This window comes from Aspergillus steynii (assembly GCF_002849105.1).
Source record: "Aspergillus steynii IBT 23096 chromosome Unknown P170scaffold_4, whole genome shotgun sequence".
NCBI lineage: Eukaryota > Fungi > Ascomycota > Eurotiomycetes > Eurotiales > Aspergillaceae > Aspergillus > Aspergillus steynii.
The window spans coordinates 3,310,287-3,332,567 of NW_020194401.1; the positions used below are offsets into that span (position 1 = coordinate 3,310,287).

The window sequence follows — 22,281 nt, forward strand, 5'->3', positions numbered from 1 at the left end:
ATATCGATTCCATCAAGTGCCCCTTGATCTTCCTTAACCCATACCGTGGAACCCAAGCCTAAAAGAAGTGTCGCAGGAGTAAGGAATTCTGTTTATTGTTCCATCGCCCCGCAAAGCTTCAGGAACCTTTCTTCTTTTGTTGTTGCTTCTTCCCAGGCCAGCAATTATTTTTCTACATCGATTTCACCAAGCATGTCCTTTTACGATCAAACCCTGGGAATGTTGACTGGAGCAACGATACCATCCAGCAAAACCTCTACATTGTGGTCGCTAGGCAAAATATTGACATACAAGACTCGAGTCCACGATGAAAACGAAGGCAGTATCGAAGAGATCACAGGGACCTGTATAGCAACCCAGGTGGCTGAACAGCCCACTCCAGATACAGAGGTAATGGAAGTAATAGTAAAAATCAAAATACAGTACATCGCCCCTCTGCTTATAATGACAAACGACAGCTAATTAAAATATAGGCTCACCCCATGGGATAACCCCGACATCCAAACGATCAGTAGCGAGGCTTGGCGCGAGATTGAAAATCTTGAAGAATTAACGAAAGCCGAATGCAGCTCGACTCCAAGGCTGATTGAATATTTTTCCTACAAGCAACATAACCAGATGTACTGTCCTGGCGGGTATATTGTGTTTATTGTGATGGAAAAAGTCCCTGGACACGATCTGCAAAACTTTGAAGCTCTCCCACTCGAAGAGCGGGACAGCGTGAGAATTGCATTTATCAGAGCCTTATGGTAGGAGCTGTTTATCTTGAGTTCGCTATTTTCCTTTCAAACTTTCTGACAACTAGACGACAGGGAGTTCACGGAGCAAGGATTTGTTCACGAGGATCCTCGCCGAGAAAATATTATTTGGGATAAAGCCTCCCAACGATGGTACGTATGTTATTAACAATATAAGCTATTACTAATCGAGTGATAGTGTTATTGTAGACCTCGAAGATGTTTGGAACATGGAATTACCCAAAGGGGGAAATATTACCCTGGATCCAGTGAACGAGCTTTCCTTGTGGTGGTTAAACTCAGGAGTCGCACAACCAGTGGATGGTCATTCTATGGATGATCCAATGATGCCAGAACCGCGCAAGGAAGGGTGGACTTTCAACAGCCTGGAAGAAGCAGTAGCATTTCTTCAGAGCGGAAGAGGCATAAGCTTAAGTTAGAATGATTGCCCTTGCAGTACCATGTCTCTATCATTGAGAAAAGGTGCTGTATGTGCCGTCTGTGTCCACAGTTGTCAGACTTCGCCATCTGCGAAGTAGGAGATATATCCTAGTCAACACGGCAGAGGCCTGGGGCCGTTTGCGGCATCCCGCTAACCGTGTCATCGTTTTATATTATAAATTGCAAGCGCTTCATATTTAGGCTCTTATCGGTCCTGCCCGAAGATCCAGAATCTGCATCGAAATCATGGATAGCAGTGACTAAAGGGGTTGAATGTTTACCAGTTGGAGGCCGGGTGATCGGGTGTATATTTCTCCGCCCTAGGGCGTGCAATGATTGGCCAGAATCGACGGCGGCCCCTTTCAGCTCACGACACGATCCGAAAAGAATTTATGAGCATTATGGCGACTGAAGAAAAAGGCGCCGGTTGTATTGCATCCAAAAACCAATATATCCATCTCTCTCCGCTGTCATGGAACAAACCTGGGCGACCGGTGCTTTCTGGTATACATTGGCACTTTCAAGTCCCTCCGGATTGTTTACTATTTTTAAAGAGCACATCCGGCCCATGTTCTGCAAAGACTACGTCGAAGAGTTCAATTTGATCAAGCCATTTTTCTGGGCCAAGAATGTGGGATATGTGGCAGGCTCCAAACTGTCTGACAAGGAGCAGTACGATTCAGAGCTCGAACAAGCGTTTGCAGCAACTAGCTAACAGCGGTATCTTGAGCGTTGCCTTTGGTGGAACTCCTTTGGCTTTATCACTTCGGATTCTGCTTCAATTGCAACTCCAGGTGCTCGTTTTCCTTTCAACTGGCTTTACTCTCATGAGCTGAACAGTTAGAGGATTTTAACACCAGCCTAGACCGAAAAACAACTCTTTCCCTGGCTTGACCGGGAGAACTTCAGTCAGCCATCGGGAATTATGGTACTGACAGATTCTGAACACTTGGCGATGCTCCAGGGCAATGGATATCGCCTGCCCCACTAGCTCCTGGTGGGCTCGGGTTGTTTAGGACTTCTCTAGATCGATCACCCGTAAGATCATTATTGCAGGCACGAGCTACTTCCTGATATACAGAGGCAACAGTCAGAAGGCTGCAATAAGGTATACCTATAGACTGGCTCCAGTACGTGCCTAGTATGTGGGTCCGATCATCTAATTGACTGACCTATCGATCAAGTTGCAGGCTCCAGCAGTCCAGGCACTGCACTAGCACTGTGGGACCAGACCCGTGGGAATTTAGAATTTACTATGAATTTGCCACTATACCACCAGCTAGGTTGGGTTATGGGTGGTCATCTAGAGTGGTGGCAGCCAAACAGCCCAGGCAGCACATGCGATCGGCTTCCTGCCTGATGATGCCTGGCCCCAGATCCCGTGCCTGCTTGGCGGTGACCCTTTTGGCCCCACGGCACGCACTAACCCGATCGGGGAATTCCATCACAGAGCTTAAATATCGGAGACGATCTGCACTTCAAGTCAGAACTTTCATCTCCTATCCATCCAGGTCTGCTTCATTGTCCTGCCAGACCTGCAAATATAAGCCCGGAACCCACCAACTCATAATGTCTTCCACTCTTCCATCCCTCCCTGTAAAGCACCACGATCTCGTGCCCTGGATTCGCAACCACCCTGACACCCCAATTGACGAGCTCATAAAGCCGTACAACGAACATGAAGCTGTCGTTCGGAAGCTCTTCGCACAGGAGCCATCGAATCCTCTTCTTCAAAACAACCACCTCAACATAACCCCTTTATACGACCAAACTGGCAGCAATGACGTCAGAACTAGGGCCCGAAACCCGGCAGCCGAAACCCCTGAGGTTCGCGAGAAGTATGTCCTGCCGTTGAGAGACGACGCTCGACGACCCAATGGCTCTCCAGCCATCGTTCCCAGTCTCAATGAGTTCAAGAAGAACTTCAATATCTTCTCCGAGCTCTCGCTCAGTGACATGGACTGGAGCAACGTCGTGGTGGCCGGCAGCGCGGTGGTGACTTCGTTACTGCCGGTACCGGAGAAGTATCGCAGCTCGAAGCGTGCTTTGCGACAGTTCTACCATGATAAATTTGCGCCGGCGTCGGATGTTGATCTCTTCCTGTACGGACTGACCGAGGAGGAAGCGATTGCTAAAATCAAGTTGATTGAGGATAAGGTGAAGAATGCCATCTTGTATGAGACGACGACGGTGCGCACGAAAAACACCATCACCATTGTGTCGCAGTACCCGACGCGTCACGTGCAGATAGTACTGCGCATTTACAAGTCCATTGCCGAGATTTTGACCGGTTTCGATGTTGACTGCTCATGTGCCGCGTACGATGGCAACCAGGTCTATGTGTCGCCACGGGCGTTGGCGGCGTATGTGACCCAGACAAATCAAATCGATCTGAGCCGACGGTCACCTTCATACGAAAATCGACTGTCGAAGTATTCTCATCGGGGATTTGAGATTTTCTGGCCGGCGTTGGATCGGTCGAGAGTTGATCCGGTGAGCCGTACTCAATTAAGATCAGCGCTAGATGGTACTAACGAATTTAGACTATCTTTGAAAGAAGCTTTTCAAGAACCGTCGGTCTGGCCAGACTTCTTGTTCTTGAGAAGCTGCCCAGATCCTCCGACAGAGAACAGTACATGGACCAAAGACGCCAGGAGCGAGGACGCCCTGCGCGGGTGCAGCGAGGACGCAATGGGCTGAACGGCAATATCAAAGGCGACTGGGAGGACGAGACGCCGGAGTGGATGGAGGGCGATGAGGTCTCGGAGTACAATACAGTGGTAAGTACGTCTACCTGGTGTGTTGCTGCTTCTAACATGTCAGACCATACCCTATGGACCTAGATTTCATGCGAAGAGAATCGAGAAACTTCTCTACACTAAAGATCTGCTCCTGAATGCGGAGTGGAATAAGCCCAAAACCAGAGAGGTGCATTTGCACCGCCATCCGGCGTTCTTTGGCACTGTGGAGGATGTCATCCATGACTGCTGCGGCCACTGTCCGGAACCAGTAACTCCTGAGGAGAAAGAGGTGGCGGGAAAAGAAAGCAAGACGTACATCTCGGGTGAAATCTCGTTCATCAAAGATGATCCTGGCCGTCAGGAAGTTGGAAGCTTCAATCCCATCACGGAGACTGATTGGACGGGTAAGTTCTTCACAGGAAGTTCAGACAGAGCTAACGGGACTAGAAATGGCATACATCGGAAACACCGAGCGTCTGTGCCACGCCATTGTGGACCACGACTTGGATGCCGTCAAAGATTGGCTCGCTGGGGAACCAGCGGATCCTAATAGTCGCGACTACACCGGGCGAGCGCCGTTGCATCTCGCTTGCATGACCTCCACCCCAGCCATTGTTCAGTGTCTGGTTGACCACGGCGCTCGATTGACTGCCCGTGTGGCAGACGGTCGGACGGCTCTTCATATTGCGGCTGCCCGAGGTAGTGTGGACATAGTCAGAATCCTACTGCATAAGAGCGAGGAGAACGAAGCCGAGGAGGATAAGAAGGCAGAGTTGCGAAGGGCCAAGACAGCGCAGGATGCTGAAGACGCTCTTGAAGATACTGACGAAGATGTTGAAGTCATCAGCAACAAGGACGGCGCAAGCTCGACCGGATCATATGTCCACGTTGAAAAGGAATCTGAAGATGCTGACACCCTGCCTGGGGATGAGAACAACGAAGAGCCAGATATTTACGATATTAATGTCATCTCCTGGGACACCCGCACTTCTCCACTGCATCTGGCCATCCTCCACGGACAGGTTGGCGTCGTGGAAGAGCTAGTCAGCTCATTCGGCGCAGACGTCCTGCTGCCGATCAAGCTCCTCAACAGCTACGACAACAACCCCCGAGCAGCTATCCTCACCTTGGTTTTGGCCCTTCGACTGCCTATGGAACAAGCAAAAGCGATGACCGAAAAGCTTCTCCGGCTGGGTGCCACGCCGACCCAGGCAGATCTGGACCACAACACCCCGTTGCATTATATTGCTGCCACCTCTTACCATGAGTTACTCGATGTGTTCGTCAAGTACAACAAGCCGGCCACCCAAAAGGCACTCAACCATTGCGCCACAAACGGCCAGACCTGGAGGCCCATCATGTACTCGACCCTGATGATGGCGATCGCCGCCAAAGACAGTGCCACTGCCGTAAGCCTGCTCGAACACGGAGCCCCTCCGTTCCTCGCCTTTGAGAACTGGTTCAAGTCGGCGGCGGCGGGGGCGCCTTACATCCGCAGTAACCAGGGAGACACAAACATGGAAAACTTCCGGCACGATACGACGCAGCCTATTGTCCAGGCGGTCTTCGAGGAGCTCCCGACAGTCGTTCTCGAGGTCTTAAAACGTGGCGCTGATCCGAATACACTGAGCCCTAGTGGTCACAAGGTGCGTGATTCGGGCTATGAACCGAGATATGACATGGGGAAGTCTCTGTTGGATTGTGTCCGGGATAAACTGCAGGAACTGCGACAATATAAGGGCGAACACCAGGTAGGTTCGGATCTGCGTCAGCTTGAACCGCACGAGGTCTATCTCGACGGCCTCCAAGAGGGATCTTACAAGATGTGGGTGGCCAAGGAGCAAATCCAGGATGCGGAAGCCGAGTATGAAAAGGAAATGGAGAACCAGCGGCAGCGGGCCCGAAGGTATGGGGAGGAAGAAGGTGTAGAAGAGAAAAAGGAAGCTGTCAGCAGTCTAATTCAGGAGTTCGAGAGGGTAGAGCAGACGTTGGTGGACATGCAGGCGAAAACCTTCCGCGAGATATTTCCCGACATCGAACCGGCTAAACCTGCAGACGTGTCAAACTCGCCACCCTACACCCCCGAGCCTTTCAAGCTGAAGTTTGACTTTCACATTCACGAACTGACGGACGAAAAGCGAGTGGGGTATTTCAAACTGTGAGTCCCAGACCCGAAATCCCGGGATAGACAGGGCTAATTCCATTAGATTCGAGGCAGCGTGGAGCGGCGATCTTCCGACGGTTCAAGCGCTGACACTGGGAATGTGGGGTGACGAAAATAAACAACAGCCCCTTCAGATTAGCGCTATGGATTGGAATCGCATGACACCGTTCTCTATCGCCGTACTGCGCGGACATCTCGAGATGGCAAACGTCATGCTGGAGATCGCGCAGGCACAGTACAAGGTGGTGGAGACGAAAAGGGATCAGCGGTATGAGATGGATGATGCAAGTGACGAGGGCGACAGCGACAGTGACGGTAGCGAAGGGATTCGCATCACCAGCGAGGTTGTCGATGATAAATTTACCGTCGATGATATCGGAGCTTTGGATTTCGATGCCGGAAGCACAGACTCTCCGTCCGACATGCTGGGTCGATTATACCCCGTGTCAATCTTTATACAGAAAGCGAACTCCAGCTTCGGGCAGAAGCGGTTCAAGTATGACGGCCTTTTCGAGTATGCCATCTGGACAGACAATGCCCCTGTCCTGGCATTATTACTTGAGATGGGACAGAAGTACCAGGCTAGGGATGAGGAGACGGAACCTCGGATCTACACCATAGACGAGGATCTTGTGTACATGGCGATCGAACATGGTCGAACTCGTTGTCTGGAAGAGATAATCAGTCGTACTGGCGCGGATCTGCCTATCAACGAGCTAGTCAAGAATAGTGGCGTGCAACTGCAGGAGAAGCCCAAATACTACCAAGGCCTGTCAATCCACGGACGGAAGCGTGCCGACTGGGCCGCTGGTGGCAGAGAGACACACCAGCCGGATACCAACCAGACTCCGCCGCTACTCGTTTCTGCATTCCGAGGAAGCCTTCCCAGCTGCGAGTATTTCCTTGGGACGGCTCCAGCACGGCACTACCTGAACTTTACCAAGAGCCATGCAGAGGACAAACGGTTGAAGCTGCTGGCTCAATCCAGCGATGGAGTGGAAAAGTCAATCACCAAGTGGCTGAGCACAAGAAGTATGTACCCCCTCACGCCTAGTTGGCATAGCTGACTGTTTAGGTCACCTGGTTCTGCACTGCGCCGTCATGGCCAAAACGACTCCCGAATCGACAGAGCTCGTCCAGTACCTCATCACCCACCACACCGAATGCATCGAGGCGAAATCCCTGGCAGGGCACACTCCGCTAGCTCTCGCATATGCCCTGCGTCGCGTTGAATTTGCCAAACTGCTCATCAACGCAGGAGCTAACCAGGCCATCCGAGACGGGAGCGGGAACAACCTGGTCCATCTCATGCTCTGCGGCATGGAGAGCGATGGCCTCGAGGTTCCCGACAACGTGACCAAGCTCCTGAGCCTGCTCGACACTCGCCTAGTATATTCCATGCTCACCGAACGCTCGTCCGACGGGCCCGGATCTCTGACCCCCCTCGCCCGCTGGATAAATGAAACCCTCGGACGGCGTTACTACAGACGAGGGCTAAACTTCAACCTGGAAACCGACGAACGGGTGGAAATCGTCCGCTCCATCCTCGACTTCGCCGCGCCCACCAACCAAAAACACCTCGAAATGCTCGACGGCACCGGCAACACGCCCGTCCACGACGCCGTCAAAGCCCAGGTCCCTCGCATCTTCGAACTGATGATCGACCGGCGCCCCGACCTGCTGCACCGCGAGAACTCCACCGGCACCACGCCCCTGGAGCTCGCCGTCGACGCGTGGGTCACCGAAGCCACGGCAAACCCACCTTCCCTGCCCAGCAAAACCTCATCCGACTTCTGGGACGGCCGCGAGGACGAATGTCGGCCTGTGGTCGACCGCGATCCCGCAAGCTTCCTCCCCAAGCCACCGCTGACCAGCGAGCGCAAGACGATCTGCGATATAAGTCGCGCACGGGCCGGCACTAGGTCGGAGAAGCGGAAACTGGTGAGCTTGAACGAAGCCAACGAGGTGGCCAAGCGACTAGCGGTGCAGAGCGAGGCCAAGGCGCGGGCGGCGAGGGATATGGAGCGGCGGAACGGTGATGATTATGTGGAGGAGGTCTTGAGAACGGATGAGGTCATGAAGTGGTATGGAACGGCGAGGTGCTATGGTTGATCTTTTTTATCGAGGTGAGCGACGGATATGGCGGATTAGCATGATGAGGTGAGGATGGGGATTCTGTCATGGTGGTACGATCGACGAGATCAGACAAGACTTTTACCCCGCAGGACAAGCCACTAAATGTATCTTAGCACGAAGCAATCCTTATGGCGGATAAGTATCCTGCGGAAAAATCAGCTGTCCTATTGGATGGGTAGGTATGGTGTGGTCACTTCATCCTTGCTGGATTGTGATTCTCTTCTGATTCAGTAGATGGAAATATCGCCTTCGCATCGCGGGCCTTTGAAATTGTAGAACACGGATCTCATCCGAGGTAAGTACTTTGATATCCCAACTCCATTGAGTGGGTTTGAAATCCTCCAAGCTAGGTAAGTAGTGGAAGAATTGGAAGCTGAATAGACTCGATAATGTTATCAGCATTGCAAATCCACGGGAGGAGTGGATTCAGCATCAAGAAACGATTTTCAACTAGTTACAGCCGTGCCTAACCCTTGTGTGTCAAATCAGTCTGCCAGAGAGGAGCAATCACTTCTCTGTCCCGACACGAGTAGTTGAGCCAGAAAAAGGTCCTCAATCCCAAGTTCCCTCAGCACCGGAATCGCACCAGTTTCCATCAGGCATACCCGACCTTCCCTCGGCCTCAGCTTCAGCCCAGCCTCCATGAGTGGAAAACGGAGCGAAGAAAATATCTTCTTCGCGTGGACCTGCAGAAATTTAGTCAATCAGTCCAAAGCTGAATGGAGTTAAAACTTACAATCAACAGTCACGATATTCCCCTCCCTAGAGCTCCATTGGATGAAGGCACATGGATACGGGATTTCCCCGTCGACTCTCCTCCCCCGATACGAGCCCATCGACGACGGAAGAACGTTGATGAGAACCTCGGACATTCGGCTCATCGCAACGTTCCCGCGGTTGTTGTCGGTCGTGAATCCCATATCAGAAAAGGTATTCGATGCCGTGACTACCCAGTCATAAATGACCACCTTCGCTTCCTTGCCCTGCATGGAGTCCGTGGTGGCTACTTTGGGGAGCTCGGATCGCGGCAAGACCCCCTTCTGCACGAGCTCAAATAGAGACTGTCGATATCTGATGACCTGAGCCTTGTATGGGGTCATCACGACAATGTCCTTGCCCGGATAGCCGTGCGATCTAAAGTTCTGCAATAAGAGCTTTAATACCCACAGGCGGTTCTGGTCATTGTAACGGGAGTTCGTGCCCGCGTCCTTGTTGCAGGTTGACCCAGCGACGCTGACTACGATGTGTCCGAGATCGAGGTTTGGGTTCTTCAGATCGAGGACCGTTTGCATGGCATCTAGGAACTGGGGGTTGACTGTGATCTTAGCCGTCGACGAATGGCTCTTCATTTGACCCTCATATGTCCTGTGATTAAGCTATTTTAGAAAGCAGGGACGGAATCGGAACTGCTCTGTCAACTTCTGCACAGGGTGTTTCATAGCAATAAGTCTCGCGGGAAAGGACATGGTGAGCTGCTGTGCGAACTCATTGTACCGTTCAGAAGACTGACGGGAAGCAGCCACAGGATGCAACTGCTTCGCATCACCGCAGCTTATAATTCCCTGAATCAAGGGTCCTGCTTTAAGCAAGCCGATTGGAACCCAGCCGTTTGGTTCCAGCTCCTTGTGGTCTTCGTCACGGATCACGAAGATTCCCTGCGCGGAATTGCCAAAGTTGCTAGCAATCATTGGATCGCCCATGTTATTGTTCGTAGAGACTAGGACCTTGGCTTCACGAATCACCTGTTTTGAAGCTTTCTTGAACGCTAACACGGCCTTGCGTCGACTAGTGTCGTCGATCTGACGGAAAGTCTGCTGCTCGATGAATCCGACATAGTTGCGCAGGATTGCAAGTACGTCTTCTTCCTTGCCCTCGGGGTCAAGGTCCCCAGCTTCGATCGAGTTAAAAAGATCGTTTTTTGATTCCCGCATTTGCTTCTTCGAAGGGAAACCCTCGATCAGCTCTCGGCCTTCAGTGTATGCAAGGCGGAACACATGCGCTTCCAAGGATTTATCGGGGATTCTAAAATCCGTGTTCATTTCCTGCTCTTTGATGGCCGCGAGCGTTTCAGCCATGCTGATCTGGCTTTCTAGAGTAATGAGCTCTTGAACAAAGTCGTCACTCGTAGCATCAAGAGTCGGCTTTGCGGCCGTGAACTCTTTGGTATCGATGTCAACAGCGTTATCGTCACGACTGTGTGCGATAGGCATTCCGTGCACGCGAAACGCTCTAGCATCGGAGACAGGACGATATACCCTCACTGGATCTAGGTTAATCCCGGTACGCTCGGCCCATTTATCCATTGACTCGCAGATAGCCTCAGCAGCAGAATGACTTGGGGCAGTGAATATCACGTGTATGCCAAGGGTCATCAATATTGAGGCGATGGCCACGAGGGTAAACGTTTTCCCAGTACCAGGGAAATTCTACCAAAAGGACCCTGTTCGGGAGCGACTCGATCGACCTGATGCAGTCGATCTGGCTGGCTGACCACTCTATGCCCGAGCCTAAGACTGCGTCGATGGCTGCCTGTACCTTTGCAGTTGGAATACCTATGGCTGCAAATGGGGAGATGGATTGTCGGGGGCCAGCTTCCTGGTTGAGAGCAACTCTGGAGAGTGCCTCGAGGTGTGCATCGGGTGTGAACAGACGGTTCATAGCATCGACCTGTCTCATTGCACCTGACTGAGGGACCGAGATCGCCAGATTGGCGGGAAGAAAGCGAAGTCGCTGACCGACCTGTACTGCAAATGCAGAGTAAAATGACACGTTTCCGCCTGGGATCAAAAACAATGGCCCGGATGTGTAAGGCAGGTCGAATATATTATGGACCAAAAGTCCTCTGCATCGAACATCGCCAAGAGTCATTTTTTTCGGGGGCCGGAATGCGATTTCAACGGCCGTGTTCTCGCGTGGAACCCACTTATCAATACCCATGCTTTCGGGCATATCGAGCTTCACGAGGCCCAGGATAGTCGACGGCTTGATAAGGATAAATGCGACAGAGTGCCGTCTGTCAGAGAGAGTCTGAACGATCTCGGCCTCTCGCCTCCATTCAAGGAAGGCAGCGTAAGTGAACACGACCTGTGCTTCAGCGCGCGTGGCGAAGGAGGTATACGGAGGAATAGACACGAGTCCGTTGCCTTCGTCTGCGATGATCTGACGCTTGACAAACATGTCCCATTGTGTGATGGGCTTTCCGCGGGCATCTCGATAAGGCGCGAGAATAGGCCTGGCCCGTTCCATGAAACCTCGGAACAGACGGAAGAATCGTCTTTGCTCTTCCTCCGTTCTTTTCGTGCGGGAGCTCTCAGCCTCGTATTGGACATACCGCACGCTAAGACGAAGGATTACACGCTTGACGAAAGTGTCTTTGCCATAATTCTGACTCAAACACCGGGCATACCGAAGCACCTGCCTGCCTTCTTCATCGAGGAAGTCGGCATCAAAGTCAAGACCAATCCCGATGCCCCCTGTGGTCTCAATATGCACGATGACATAACTGTCCTGGCGACTAACATCGTCACCCTTGTTCTGCATGGGACGACGACCCTTGAACTCTTCGACGGTTCTGTCCACGAACTCGTATCTCTGCACGTGCGCGTGCGCGTGGAACTCAAGAAATGCCCTATGGACAACTTTCGAGGCACGCTGGAAACTGAACTCGACGACGAGCTTGCGTGCAATATTGGCACCGCAAACTCTCGTCCTCATGTTGACACCGGTCTCTTTGCGGATGTCAGAGAACGGAAGATTCTCCTCTTCAATGGTCCCATCAGGGCCCATGGCCTGCAGAACAAAGCGAGCGTGTTTCCACGGCGTGCCGCTGAACTCTTTTGCAGCTTCTAAATCTTTGGGCTGAAGCGCGATGAGCTTTTGAGGGTCATTCTGCATTTTCGCAGTGGTCATTCTCGGGACCTGCGAGATTGTTAGCATGGCTCAACTGGGTCAGGATGCTATTGTTATTCAGCAGCGTCTGGATGATGCTGCTACGACTCACGGGATTACGAGCTCTAGGGGCAACAGCCAGACTGAATTCAGAATCGCCGGGCTCGTAGTACTCGGTGAATGGGGCTAATTCAAGCAGGGGGAGCTCCTGAGATGGAGCATTCTTTTCCCTGTTGGACTGTAGTCCTGCGGACATGGTGGGAGGGTCTTGATCAGACATTGAGGTGGAAATCGAGGAGTAATGAAGGATGTATGTGGGTAAGCTGGGTAGGAAACGATGGAGGAAGGATGGAGGAAGAAAGTATGAAGGATGAAGAGATTTTGAATGTAAGATGGAGATAGTGATTCCCAAGCCCGGTGAATGAAGCCTTTATCTTGCTTGATTCACCCCATACATCTCTCTCTGTACAGCTCATTCACTCAGCCAAATCAGTGAAGTATACCCTGCTGGTGGCTGGGTTTGAATTGAGAAACTGGAAACCCGGGCAAAATGTAAAACATAATGATAATACTTTTGATGGACAGGAACTTGCAAATTTGGCATTCTTTCGATGATATAGTATAGATATCTAGGGTCTGTATAGTTCTCCGTACGCTCGATATTGCTGTCTTTACTATGCATCTGCCGTTCACGCGAATCCTGTACCTGTCCTCGGTTCTTCTACGGCGTACTCCATTATCTATATCTTTTGTCCAGAAAAGCTTCCGGTCTAACTTTTTCGTTGGTCGGTGTGCAAGGGAATATGAAATAGTGACTGCTCAATCAATTCACCTTGCTTGTAAGACCTTGCTTCTGCATGCATTATTATGTCACGTCGTCTAAGTGCGGTATAGCTTGCTTTCAAGCTCTCCTACGGCTTCGAAACCAGCGGAGCTTTCGGAGTTAACTCTTGCCGAAACAAGTCCCGATGCATAAGCTACAAGCTCTAGTAATAAGAAATCAGTAGCTAGAGGCGCCACCAAGTCTCCTCAAAATTCTAAAACTACGTAGTAATCCTATGGCGGAAAAGTATCCAGGCGGAAAAGCCAACCAATCCCACCAGCAGGAGGATCCCCACCCCCGGATTCTGAACCAACGTGGGGCCCCGCGCTCCGAGTATCTAGTGTCCTCTCCATCCTTTACACCATCCTCCAGACACAGCTATTTCTTGGCTTCCTTGGCACGGCGGATATCCACGCCATCTGCGCCTCCCCGCGGGGTAGCTTCGAAATCCGCCTGCCTCAAGGTCCCATGCGTCGAGATGGGAATGATGGGGATGTGGAGGTGACAGCGATGATCCCAGCATGAGCATGACCAAGCTTGTGTGATTTACCGGGGTCGTCGAGCATACATAAATACGCAACCCCGGCCGGGGAGCTGCATCTGTCTGTGTCTATCTGTCAAACTGTCTGTCTACTCTCCAGGTAGTGATACCGGACAACGCCAGAATGTCAGACCTTAAACGCAACACGTCGAATTCCCTTGACTGGGGCGACGAAAAGGTCCCCGACCCCGTGCATCATGAAAGCGTGGTCCCTGCTATCGTGACAATTGAGAATTTCCGTGTGCTGGGCATGGATCCGCAGGATGAGGAGTTTTATATGAACTTTTCGATGGAGAGGAGGAAGAAGGTTAAAAGGAAGGTGGGTTTCATTCCTCCATCACTCTGACTAGCGACATTGTCTTGGGTGAACTGGTTACAGTGCTGATGGTTCCAGGTGGACATCCGACTCGTCCCTATGCTAGCAGTTCTATATTTGATCTCGCATCTGGACCGGTCCAATATCGGCAACGCAAAGATCGAGGGACTGGTGGATGATTTAGGTCTGAGTGGAATCCAGTGGAATATCGTGCTCAGTATTTTCTTCGTGCCTTATGTGCTATTAGGTATGTCTTCTTCCCTCCGACCCAGCAGACCCAGCTAACAGACCAAAGAGGTCCCGAGTAACATGCTCCTGAAGAACTTCAAACGCCCGTCAGTCTACCTCGGCATTCTGATCGTCTCCTGGGGCATCATGATGACATTGACGGGGGTGGTCAAGAACTTCGCCGGCTTGATGGTGACGCGTGTCCTGCTGGGTGTTTTCGAGTATGTCCACCCATCTCATCTCTTGACGCAGGCTGACTGCTCAGGGCCGGCTTCTTCCCCGGTGCCGTTTACCTCTGCACATTTTGGTATATGCCGAAAGATCTCTCCACGCGTCTCGCGTGCTTCTACTGTGCTAGTGCGCTCTCTGGCGCATTCTCTGGGCTCCTAGCTGCCGGGATTGCCAAGATGAATGGCGTCGGCGGGTACGAAGGGTGGCGATGGATTTTCATCCTCGAGGGTCTAGCGACTGTCGTGTTGGGCATTTCGTCCTTCTTTCTCCTTATCGACTCCCCGAGGTTGTCTGGGAAGTGGCTCGATCCCGAGGAGATCCGGTTCCTAGAGCTACAGGCCTTCATCAAGGAAGGCGGACGATTCAGGGATGAAACCCAGCCGGCGCAGAAGCGCGTCAAATGGAAGGATATGAAAGCCGTGTTCCTGAACTGGCGGATGTATATCCTCGCATATATCATGCTGTGCCAGTCGGCTTGCACATACGGTACTTCCTTGTCCCCCCCCCCCATCCCAAATCCCAAGTTCTAACCCACCCAGGAAACAAATTCACCCTCCCCACAATCACCAAATCCATGGGCTTCAGCAACACGGAAGCCCAACTCCTCACCGTCCCTCCGTATGTCGCAGGAGCTATCTCCGCGATCGGGTTCTCGCGCCTCTCGGACAAATTCTACTGGCGGATGCCCTTCGTCGTGATCCCGCTCTCCCTGCTCATCATCGGCTACAGCATCCTCATGTCCCTCGACGGCCAGCTCGGCGAACACCTCGGTCTATCCTTCTTCTCCGTCATCATCGCGCTCATGGGCCTGTACCCGATCCACCCCGCCACATCGAGCTGGACGTCCAATAACCTGACGCCGTCTAATCGGCGGGCCATTGGACTCGCGCTGAATATCTGTATCGGCAACACGGGGGGCATTATTGGGAGCTATATGTTCATGGACTCCGAGGCCCCGAAGTATTATACTGGTTTCGGGTTGTCGTTGGCGCTGGGCGGGTCAGCGTTGTTGTTGGCGTTGTTGTTGGAGGCGTCGCTGTGGTGGGAGAATAAGAAGAAGAGCAAGATCTCGGAGGAGGAGGTTAGGGCGAAGTATACGGAGGAGCAGCTGTTGGATATGGGTGATAAGTCGCCGTTGTTTAGGTATACACTGTAGGGGTCCGGATGGCTGTTAGTTAAAAAAGCTAGAAAATAAATCCAGGCCACAAACTACTACTATAAAATAGCAAATATTAATAATAATACTAATAAACTATAGTATCTTATCTGTATAGCTAAAGAAAATAAAAATATATAAGCCTATATCCTGCCCCTGCGTGTAAAAAACATAATTTACTATATTTCTAAAACAAAGACTAATATACTCACAGCTATATTCTTCCCGGCCCTGCCCCTGGCTAATCTATCTAATTTATATAAATATATATACCTAATACTAATATAAACCCTAATTATATTAGCCTAAAAAATATACTTAATAATAAATCAGCTAGCGCCTAACCGCGCCCTGGGACCCAATAATATCCTAAACCGGGTCTTATAAGCTTTAATTAAGTATTATAAAAAATTTATTTTTTTTGTAAGGATCCATATGGGACCCTCCCAAGGATGCTTAGTCAGAACGGGTGCTTAGTTATAGCCTAGTAAATATATAATAAAACCGTGTTCTCGCGGGGGTTCCCCTGAATCCCAGTGATAATATCTTAAGTAAAATATACTATATATTTAATATCCCTAGCTAATTACTTTCACGCTGCCTTACCCTTAAGATACTAAAGTATTTAATCTTATAACTTTATTATTTATATCTAATTAAGGCAGCCTGTTAACAAAATAACTAATAAAAAGGGAGGAACTCACAGATAAAATATCTAACCACTTATTAAACTAACTTATAAAAAAAAGTCTTCGCAGACTCAGGAAATCCCAGAACTAATAAAACCTTATAAAACTATTAAAAAAAAATTATTTAATAATAAACTAGAACTCTCGCGGGTAAAAAAACTACTAATCCTAGATATAAAAACTATTTATAAATAAATTATATTATTAAAGAAATTTTAGGAACTCTAGTATATCTTAATATTATTTTTTAAAAAATATACTTAGACAGAAAATTTAGAAAAAATTATTTCTTTTATAAAAAAAAAATCTGGCCTAAAAATTAAGTCTTCTAGTAAAAAAAAATAATATTTAATATATAATTATATTATCTACTAAGTGTTTATTACCGGATAAAAATTAACCGCAGAGACAAATAGCTAGAATAATAAAAATAAAATAAAAATAATAATTATATATCTAGACTATATATTAAGTAATTTTTAAAAAAATAATTCTTTAAACAGTTATTACTTATGAGAATAAAGGGGCTTTTATAAATTTTTAAAGAACTAACTAGATAATCTAAGAAATTACAAATAAAATATTTAATCTAAAATACTATATTTTAAATCTTGTAAAAATAAAAATAATTATACTTACTTTTAAAAATAAAAAAAGGCTAAATCTGAGCTTAAGGATAAAACAGAAAAAATAAACTACTTATAACTTTATTTATTTTATAAAATATTTAGTTAGGATCTTAAACAAAAAATTCGCGAGTAATCTAAATTCCCGAAATCAGAACAGGAGTTAATCTTACTAATTTTATATTTATATTTTTTTATAAAAAACTACTAACCAGGACCTAAAAGAAACTAATAAGTAAGCTTATAAAACCTAAACCTAGGCTAAAATTATTCAGGATAAAAATCTTTAAAATTCGCGAGAAATAATTAAATACAAAAAGACTTATTTAAAATTTTATAAGGAAAATCACCTAATAAAAAAATAAATCCCGCGAAAAAATAAGATAATTTATTATAAGTTAAGTACTTTAACTATAGCAAGCTAGGCTATAAAATATTTAATTACAAATTAAAAAAATTAATATAACTCTGAGGTCTACCAGTAAGAAATATTAGCTTATTATAAATAAGTAAAAAAGAAAGACCAGAGAAACTACTTTTTATAAAATTTTTATTAATAAAGTTATAAAAATAGCTAATATCCTAAGGCCTTATAAAATAAAATAAGATAATATTTAAGCAAGAAAAAAAAAACTTATTAAAAATATTAATTAATACTAAAATAAAGGTAAATCTAGTACCCTTTAACCTTATAAAAAAATAAAATAAAAAAAATTATTTACCTAGTTTAAAGTAGCTAAAATAAATAATTATAAAATCTTTTTACAAGAGATTATACAGTTTTATTTAAAATTAAAAAACTTATAAAATTATTATAAGATTTAAGTAGGACTTGTGATAATATCTTCTAATATATTAGAAATAACCTTAAAAATACTATAAATAGCTCAGAAAAAACTTACTACCTATTTTTATAAATATTATTTAAAACTCTCCCGCAAAAATTAGATCTGTATTGCTTTAGTATCCGCGGAAAAATAAATAAAAAAATTTAAAAAAATAAATCTAATTAACTAATTATAATTTATATTTAATAAATTAATATAACAAAACTAGAGGGACAAGATATCCCAGAATAATTAGAAAACTTCGCGGAGGTCTTCTCGGAAAATCTCGCGGAGAGCCTATCTCTATATTATAAAAATATTAACTTGAAAATTTATCTTATAAAAGATTTTAAATTATAAACTAGTTTAATTTATAAAATATCCCCCGCGGAAAATAAAATATTATAAGAATATCTTCAGAAAAACTTAAAATAAGAATAAATTTAAATTTTAAAGTCACCTATTAGGGCACCAGTATTATTTATAATAAAGAAAAATAAAAATTTACAGATATATATAAATTTTTAGGATATAAATAAAACATCTGTGAAAAACACTTATCTATTACCAAAGATTAATAAATATATTAACACGCTAGCCAGAATATTATAATTTATATAACTTAATTTTCATAATACTTATTATAAGATTTATATAACCGCAGGCTATAAATAAAAAACAGCTTTCTAAACAAAATTCAGACTATTCAAGTACTTAATAATACTATTTAATTTAATAAATACACCTGTAATATTTCAGGGGTTTATTAATAATCTATTTTAAGATTATCTTAATAATTTTATAATAGTTTATTTAGATAATATTATAATTTACTTATAAAATTTAAAAAATTATAAAAAACAGATCCATAAAATTTTCCGAATTTTACAAAAAACAGGCCTGTATATAAAACTTAATAAATATAAATTTATAATAACAGAGATAAATTTCTTAAAATTTATTATTAACTAAGATAAAATCTAAATAAAAACTTCGCGAGTCCAGATGATTATAGATTAGCTGATATTAAAAAATATTTATAATATTTAATAGTTTATTAGGTTTATAAACTAGTATCAGAGGTTTATCTGGTAATTCTTAGATTTAGCTATAACTCTAACTAAAATAACTAAAAAACTCCTAAAAAAAAAAAGAGAAAATCTAGCCTAGATTTCTTAACCGCAGATATAAGTAAAAGTTTTAAAAATCTAAAAAAAACTTTCGCGAATATAATAATTATATATTATTTTTATAAAAATTTACCCTCGTGAATAAAAATAAATATATTTACTTATATAATTAGTATAATCCTCTCACAGCTAAATAAAGACAGTTAATAAAAACTAGTTATCTTTTTTTCTTGTAAGATAATTCCCGCAGAGCAGAATTACAGGATTTATAACTAGAAATTATTTATAATAATAAAGGGCTTTAAGAAATAAAAATACTACCTAAAAAAAATAAAATACCTTATTAAGGTTCTTACAGACTATAATATATTATATTACTTTATTATAAAGGAACTATTATAAAGGCAAATACAGTAAATATAAAGGCTTATAAGTTTTTTTTTTATTTTAAAATATTATTTAGAAAAAAAAAAACCCAGTAAATATATTCTTATAAAAACCTAATTATAAAAAGTCTATTTATTAAAAGAATATACAGGAGCTTAATACTAAAGCTCCCTAATAACTTATAAATCTCCTAGGTCTAGAGATAAAATAAATAATTATAAGAAAAATCCTTATAAAAAAAACTATTACAGCTGACTAGACTAAGACACAAGTATAGGTTATAAAAACTACTTATAAAAAAAGACTTTATTAAGAAAATTTTTTAGAAAAACTATTAGAAAAGATTCCCTAATTATTTTAAATAAATATTTTTATACAGAAAATCTGCCAAAGGCTTATAAAGCCTGAAAAATTTATTTATTATAAAAGTAAAAAAAAAAAATAAATTAATAAAATAAAAGTTTTATAAAAACTAGCTATACTAAAAAAATAAGCTTTATATCCTAGATAGTTTAGAGTTAAAGCTAGCTATTTTAATAAAGCTTTATAATAACCTATTTACTAGGCACTTTATCTCGCGAAGAACTAATAAATTAGTTTTATAGAGGTTTTATTAGCTATAAATAATAATATTTATTAAAAAATACTATATAACTTATAAAGAGTATCAGGGAGGCCAGAAAGTTCGCGGAAAATAATATAAATTATTAAAATTATTACTAGTCCCTGAGAAAATCTAAAAATAAATAATAATAGATTTTATTACAGATCTTCTCGCAAGCCTACTTATAATAAATAATTCGCAAATCTCTTTTAATTATATATTAATAATTATAAACTAATTTACTAAAATAACACATTTTATTCCCGCGAAAAAAACAATTCACAGGAAAAAATTAGTATAAATACTAACTTATAAGATTTTTAAACTCTATAATATACCCGCAAAAATAATTACTAATTATAGATTAATATTCACAAAAGACTTCTGGTCTGAATTTATATACTATCTATAAATTAAGTAGAGATTAAATACCATATATTATTCTTAGACAGATAGCTAGACAGAGTAGTTAAATAGTATATTAAAATAATACTTACAAGTATATATTAATTTTAATTAAGATAATTAGATTAACTACCTTCCTCTTGCAAAATTTATATATAATAATATTTAATAAAATTTAACCCAGGTGTTATTCTTTTATATATTAATTAAAGAATATCCTAAAATAATTATCCTAGACTCGCGAAAAAGTCCAGAGATAAAAGAGTCAATATAAAAATAAGTCTCGCGAATTAAAAGAATTCGCGAGGTAGCTAAAAAGTTACTAAAATATACTCGCGAGTACTAGGCCTAGTACTATAACTAAAAAAAATAAATAAAAATATTTACTAAAGATTAATTAATCTAATTATTTTTAAAAAATTAATAAAGCCTATAACTAAATAAAAAGCTTAATTAACTAAACACAGAGCTACTATATATAGTAAAAAAAATTAAAAAATAAGTCTACTAATTAAAACTCCCCGCAGGAATTAAAATATATAATATATTTTATATATCTTTATTATATAAGTATTAGAAGATACCAGAAATAAAATCTATAAAATAATTTTTTATAACTTACTAAAATAAAAAGCCCTAGGAATACTATATAAAAAAGCTTTAAATAAAAAAAACCCGGAATAAAATAAAAAAATTTTTAATTTAATAAAAGAGATATCCTCACAAAAAAAATATAACCTAAAAACCTATTATAAACCTATATTATTTAAATCTATATAAACAGTTTACGAACAGAAAAAAACTATTCTTATATTAAAAAATAAAAAAAACTTTTCTCTGAGAAAAAAATAGCAGAAATCTTAATAATATAAGCCTATTTTATTAATACTAAGGCCTTAACTACCTCGTGTGTCTAAGGAGTAAAATACTATTAAAAATATAATAATATATTATAACAGAATAACTACTATCTAGTAATATTTACTTATTTATAAATAAGCAGGTAATACTATAATATAAATAATTATTATATTTCTGCTTAATCCCGCCAGAAATATAAAAATCTTAAAATATAATATCTTAGAAGAAACTATATTATCTATAGTTATATCTAATAAGGGGCTGTGCCCCAGCACAAGTCACAAGATAGTTCTCACAGTACTAGATATATAGAGTAAACCGGGTAAATAAAGCTTTTCTCTAGTATAAAGGGAGTCTTTATACCAGCTACTAAACTTATTATTATTTATAAATAATCAGGTTCTCCGGGCCTAACTAGGAAAAAAAACCAAGAATAAAAATAAATATTTACAGGAGATATAATCCCTACATAAGTAGTTTAATTATATAAACTATATTTTATATAATATAATCTACTAGCGGTACTAGGGCTCTATCCTAAGCCTTCCTGCTAATTAGGCCTTAAAGAAATACAGGTCCAGTTATATAAAATTAGTAAAAAAGTCAGATTATAGACAGCTTAACTAGATTAATTAGCTAGACTAGCTAATTCAGATTAAAAATAATTTAGCAGGGCGGCAGGTAATAAATAACTATTAAAAGATTATAATAAAAAATATATTTATTTACAGCTAGTATAATATACACAAGATAAAAACTATCATACCAGAGAGACCAGCTAGTATAAAAAATACAGCTAAAAAAGTCCTATAAATTATTTATATAATTAAACTAAAAACTAACCTGGCCAATATACACTATTTATAAAAAATTATAAATATTAATATAAAAACTAGAGCTCCCCAGACTTATTTTTAAAATAAGAAAGGGATAATAACCTATAAAAAAAAAGTCTTTCAAAAAAAAAATATTTTTTTAAAAAATAAAAAAAAGAGTATAATAATAATACTAATAATTTTAAGGAATTTTAATAGCAAATATAGTATTATAATTTATTACACACGGGAAACCTATAAATAAATCCAGAAATTAATAATCTGACCTAAAATAAAAAGTCTCGCGATATAAAAATAAGATAAAAACAGAATCTCATGATATAAAAAATAAGATAAGAAATAAATTTTAATAATATAAAAAATAAAATAAGATTAAAATAAAACAGATCTTATATATTATATCTTATAAAATATATTTAACTCCTAAGGATTAACTTATTAAAAATAGTAATTATTAAAAAAAAAAAAAAATTATAAAAAAATCCTTTTATAATATAGAATTAGGTATTTAGCA

The 22,281-nt window shown here is 42.5% G+C and overlaps 3 protein-coding genes across 3 annotated transcripts; all 3 read left to right on the forward strand.

The window, feature by feature from the left end:
* Positions 1 to 192: 192 nt before the first annotated feature.
* On the forward strand, positions 193 to 1,177 carry P170DRAFT_426533 (uncharacterized protein; the record flags this gene model as incomplete). Its single annotated transcript, XM_024847712.1, has 4 exons — positions 193 to 422; positions 474 to 749; positions 813 to 890; positions 937 to 1,177. The coding sequence occupies 4 exons, from the start codon at positions 193 to 195 to the stop codon at positions 1,175 to 1,177; spliced, it is 825 nt and encodes a 274-aa protein (XP_024704958.1).
* A 1,533-nt stretch (positions 1,178 to 2,710) lies between these two features.
* Positions 2,711 to 14,072, forward strand: P170DRAFT_409219 (ankyrin repeat protein; the record flags this gene model as incomplete). The annotated part of the gene is made up of 8 exons (XM_024846762.1): positions 2,711 to 3,671; positions 3,722 to 3,958; positions 4,002 to 4,323; positions 4,367 to 6,077; positions 6,127 to 7,115; positions 7,159 to 8,190; positions 13,603 to 13,790; positions 13,866 to 14,072. Exons 1-8 carry the CDS (start codon positions 2,748 to 2,750, stop codon positions 14,070 to 14,072), a joined length of 5,610 nt encoding a protein of 1,869 aa, XP_024704959.1. The 5' UTR covers positions 2,711 to 2,747.
* A 12-nt stretch (positions 14,073 to 14,084) lies between these two features.
* Positions 14,085 to 15,402, forward strand: P170DRAFT_356343 (putative MFS transporter; the record flags this gene model as incomplete). The annotated part of the gene is made up of 3 exons (XM_024844143.1): positions 14,085 to 14,236; positions 14,281 to 14,732; positions 14,786 to 15,402. Coding segments are annotated over 3 exons (1,221 nt in total), but the record flags the coding sequence as incomplete, so codon positions are not given.
* Positions 15,403 to 22,281: the final 6,879 nt, after the last annotated feature.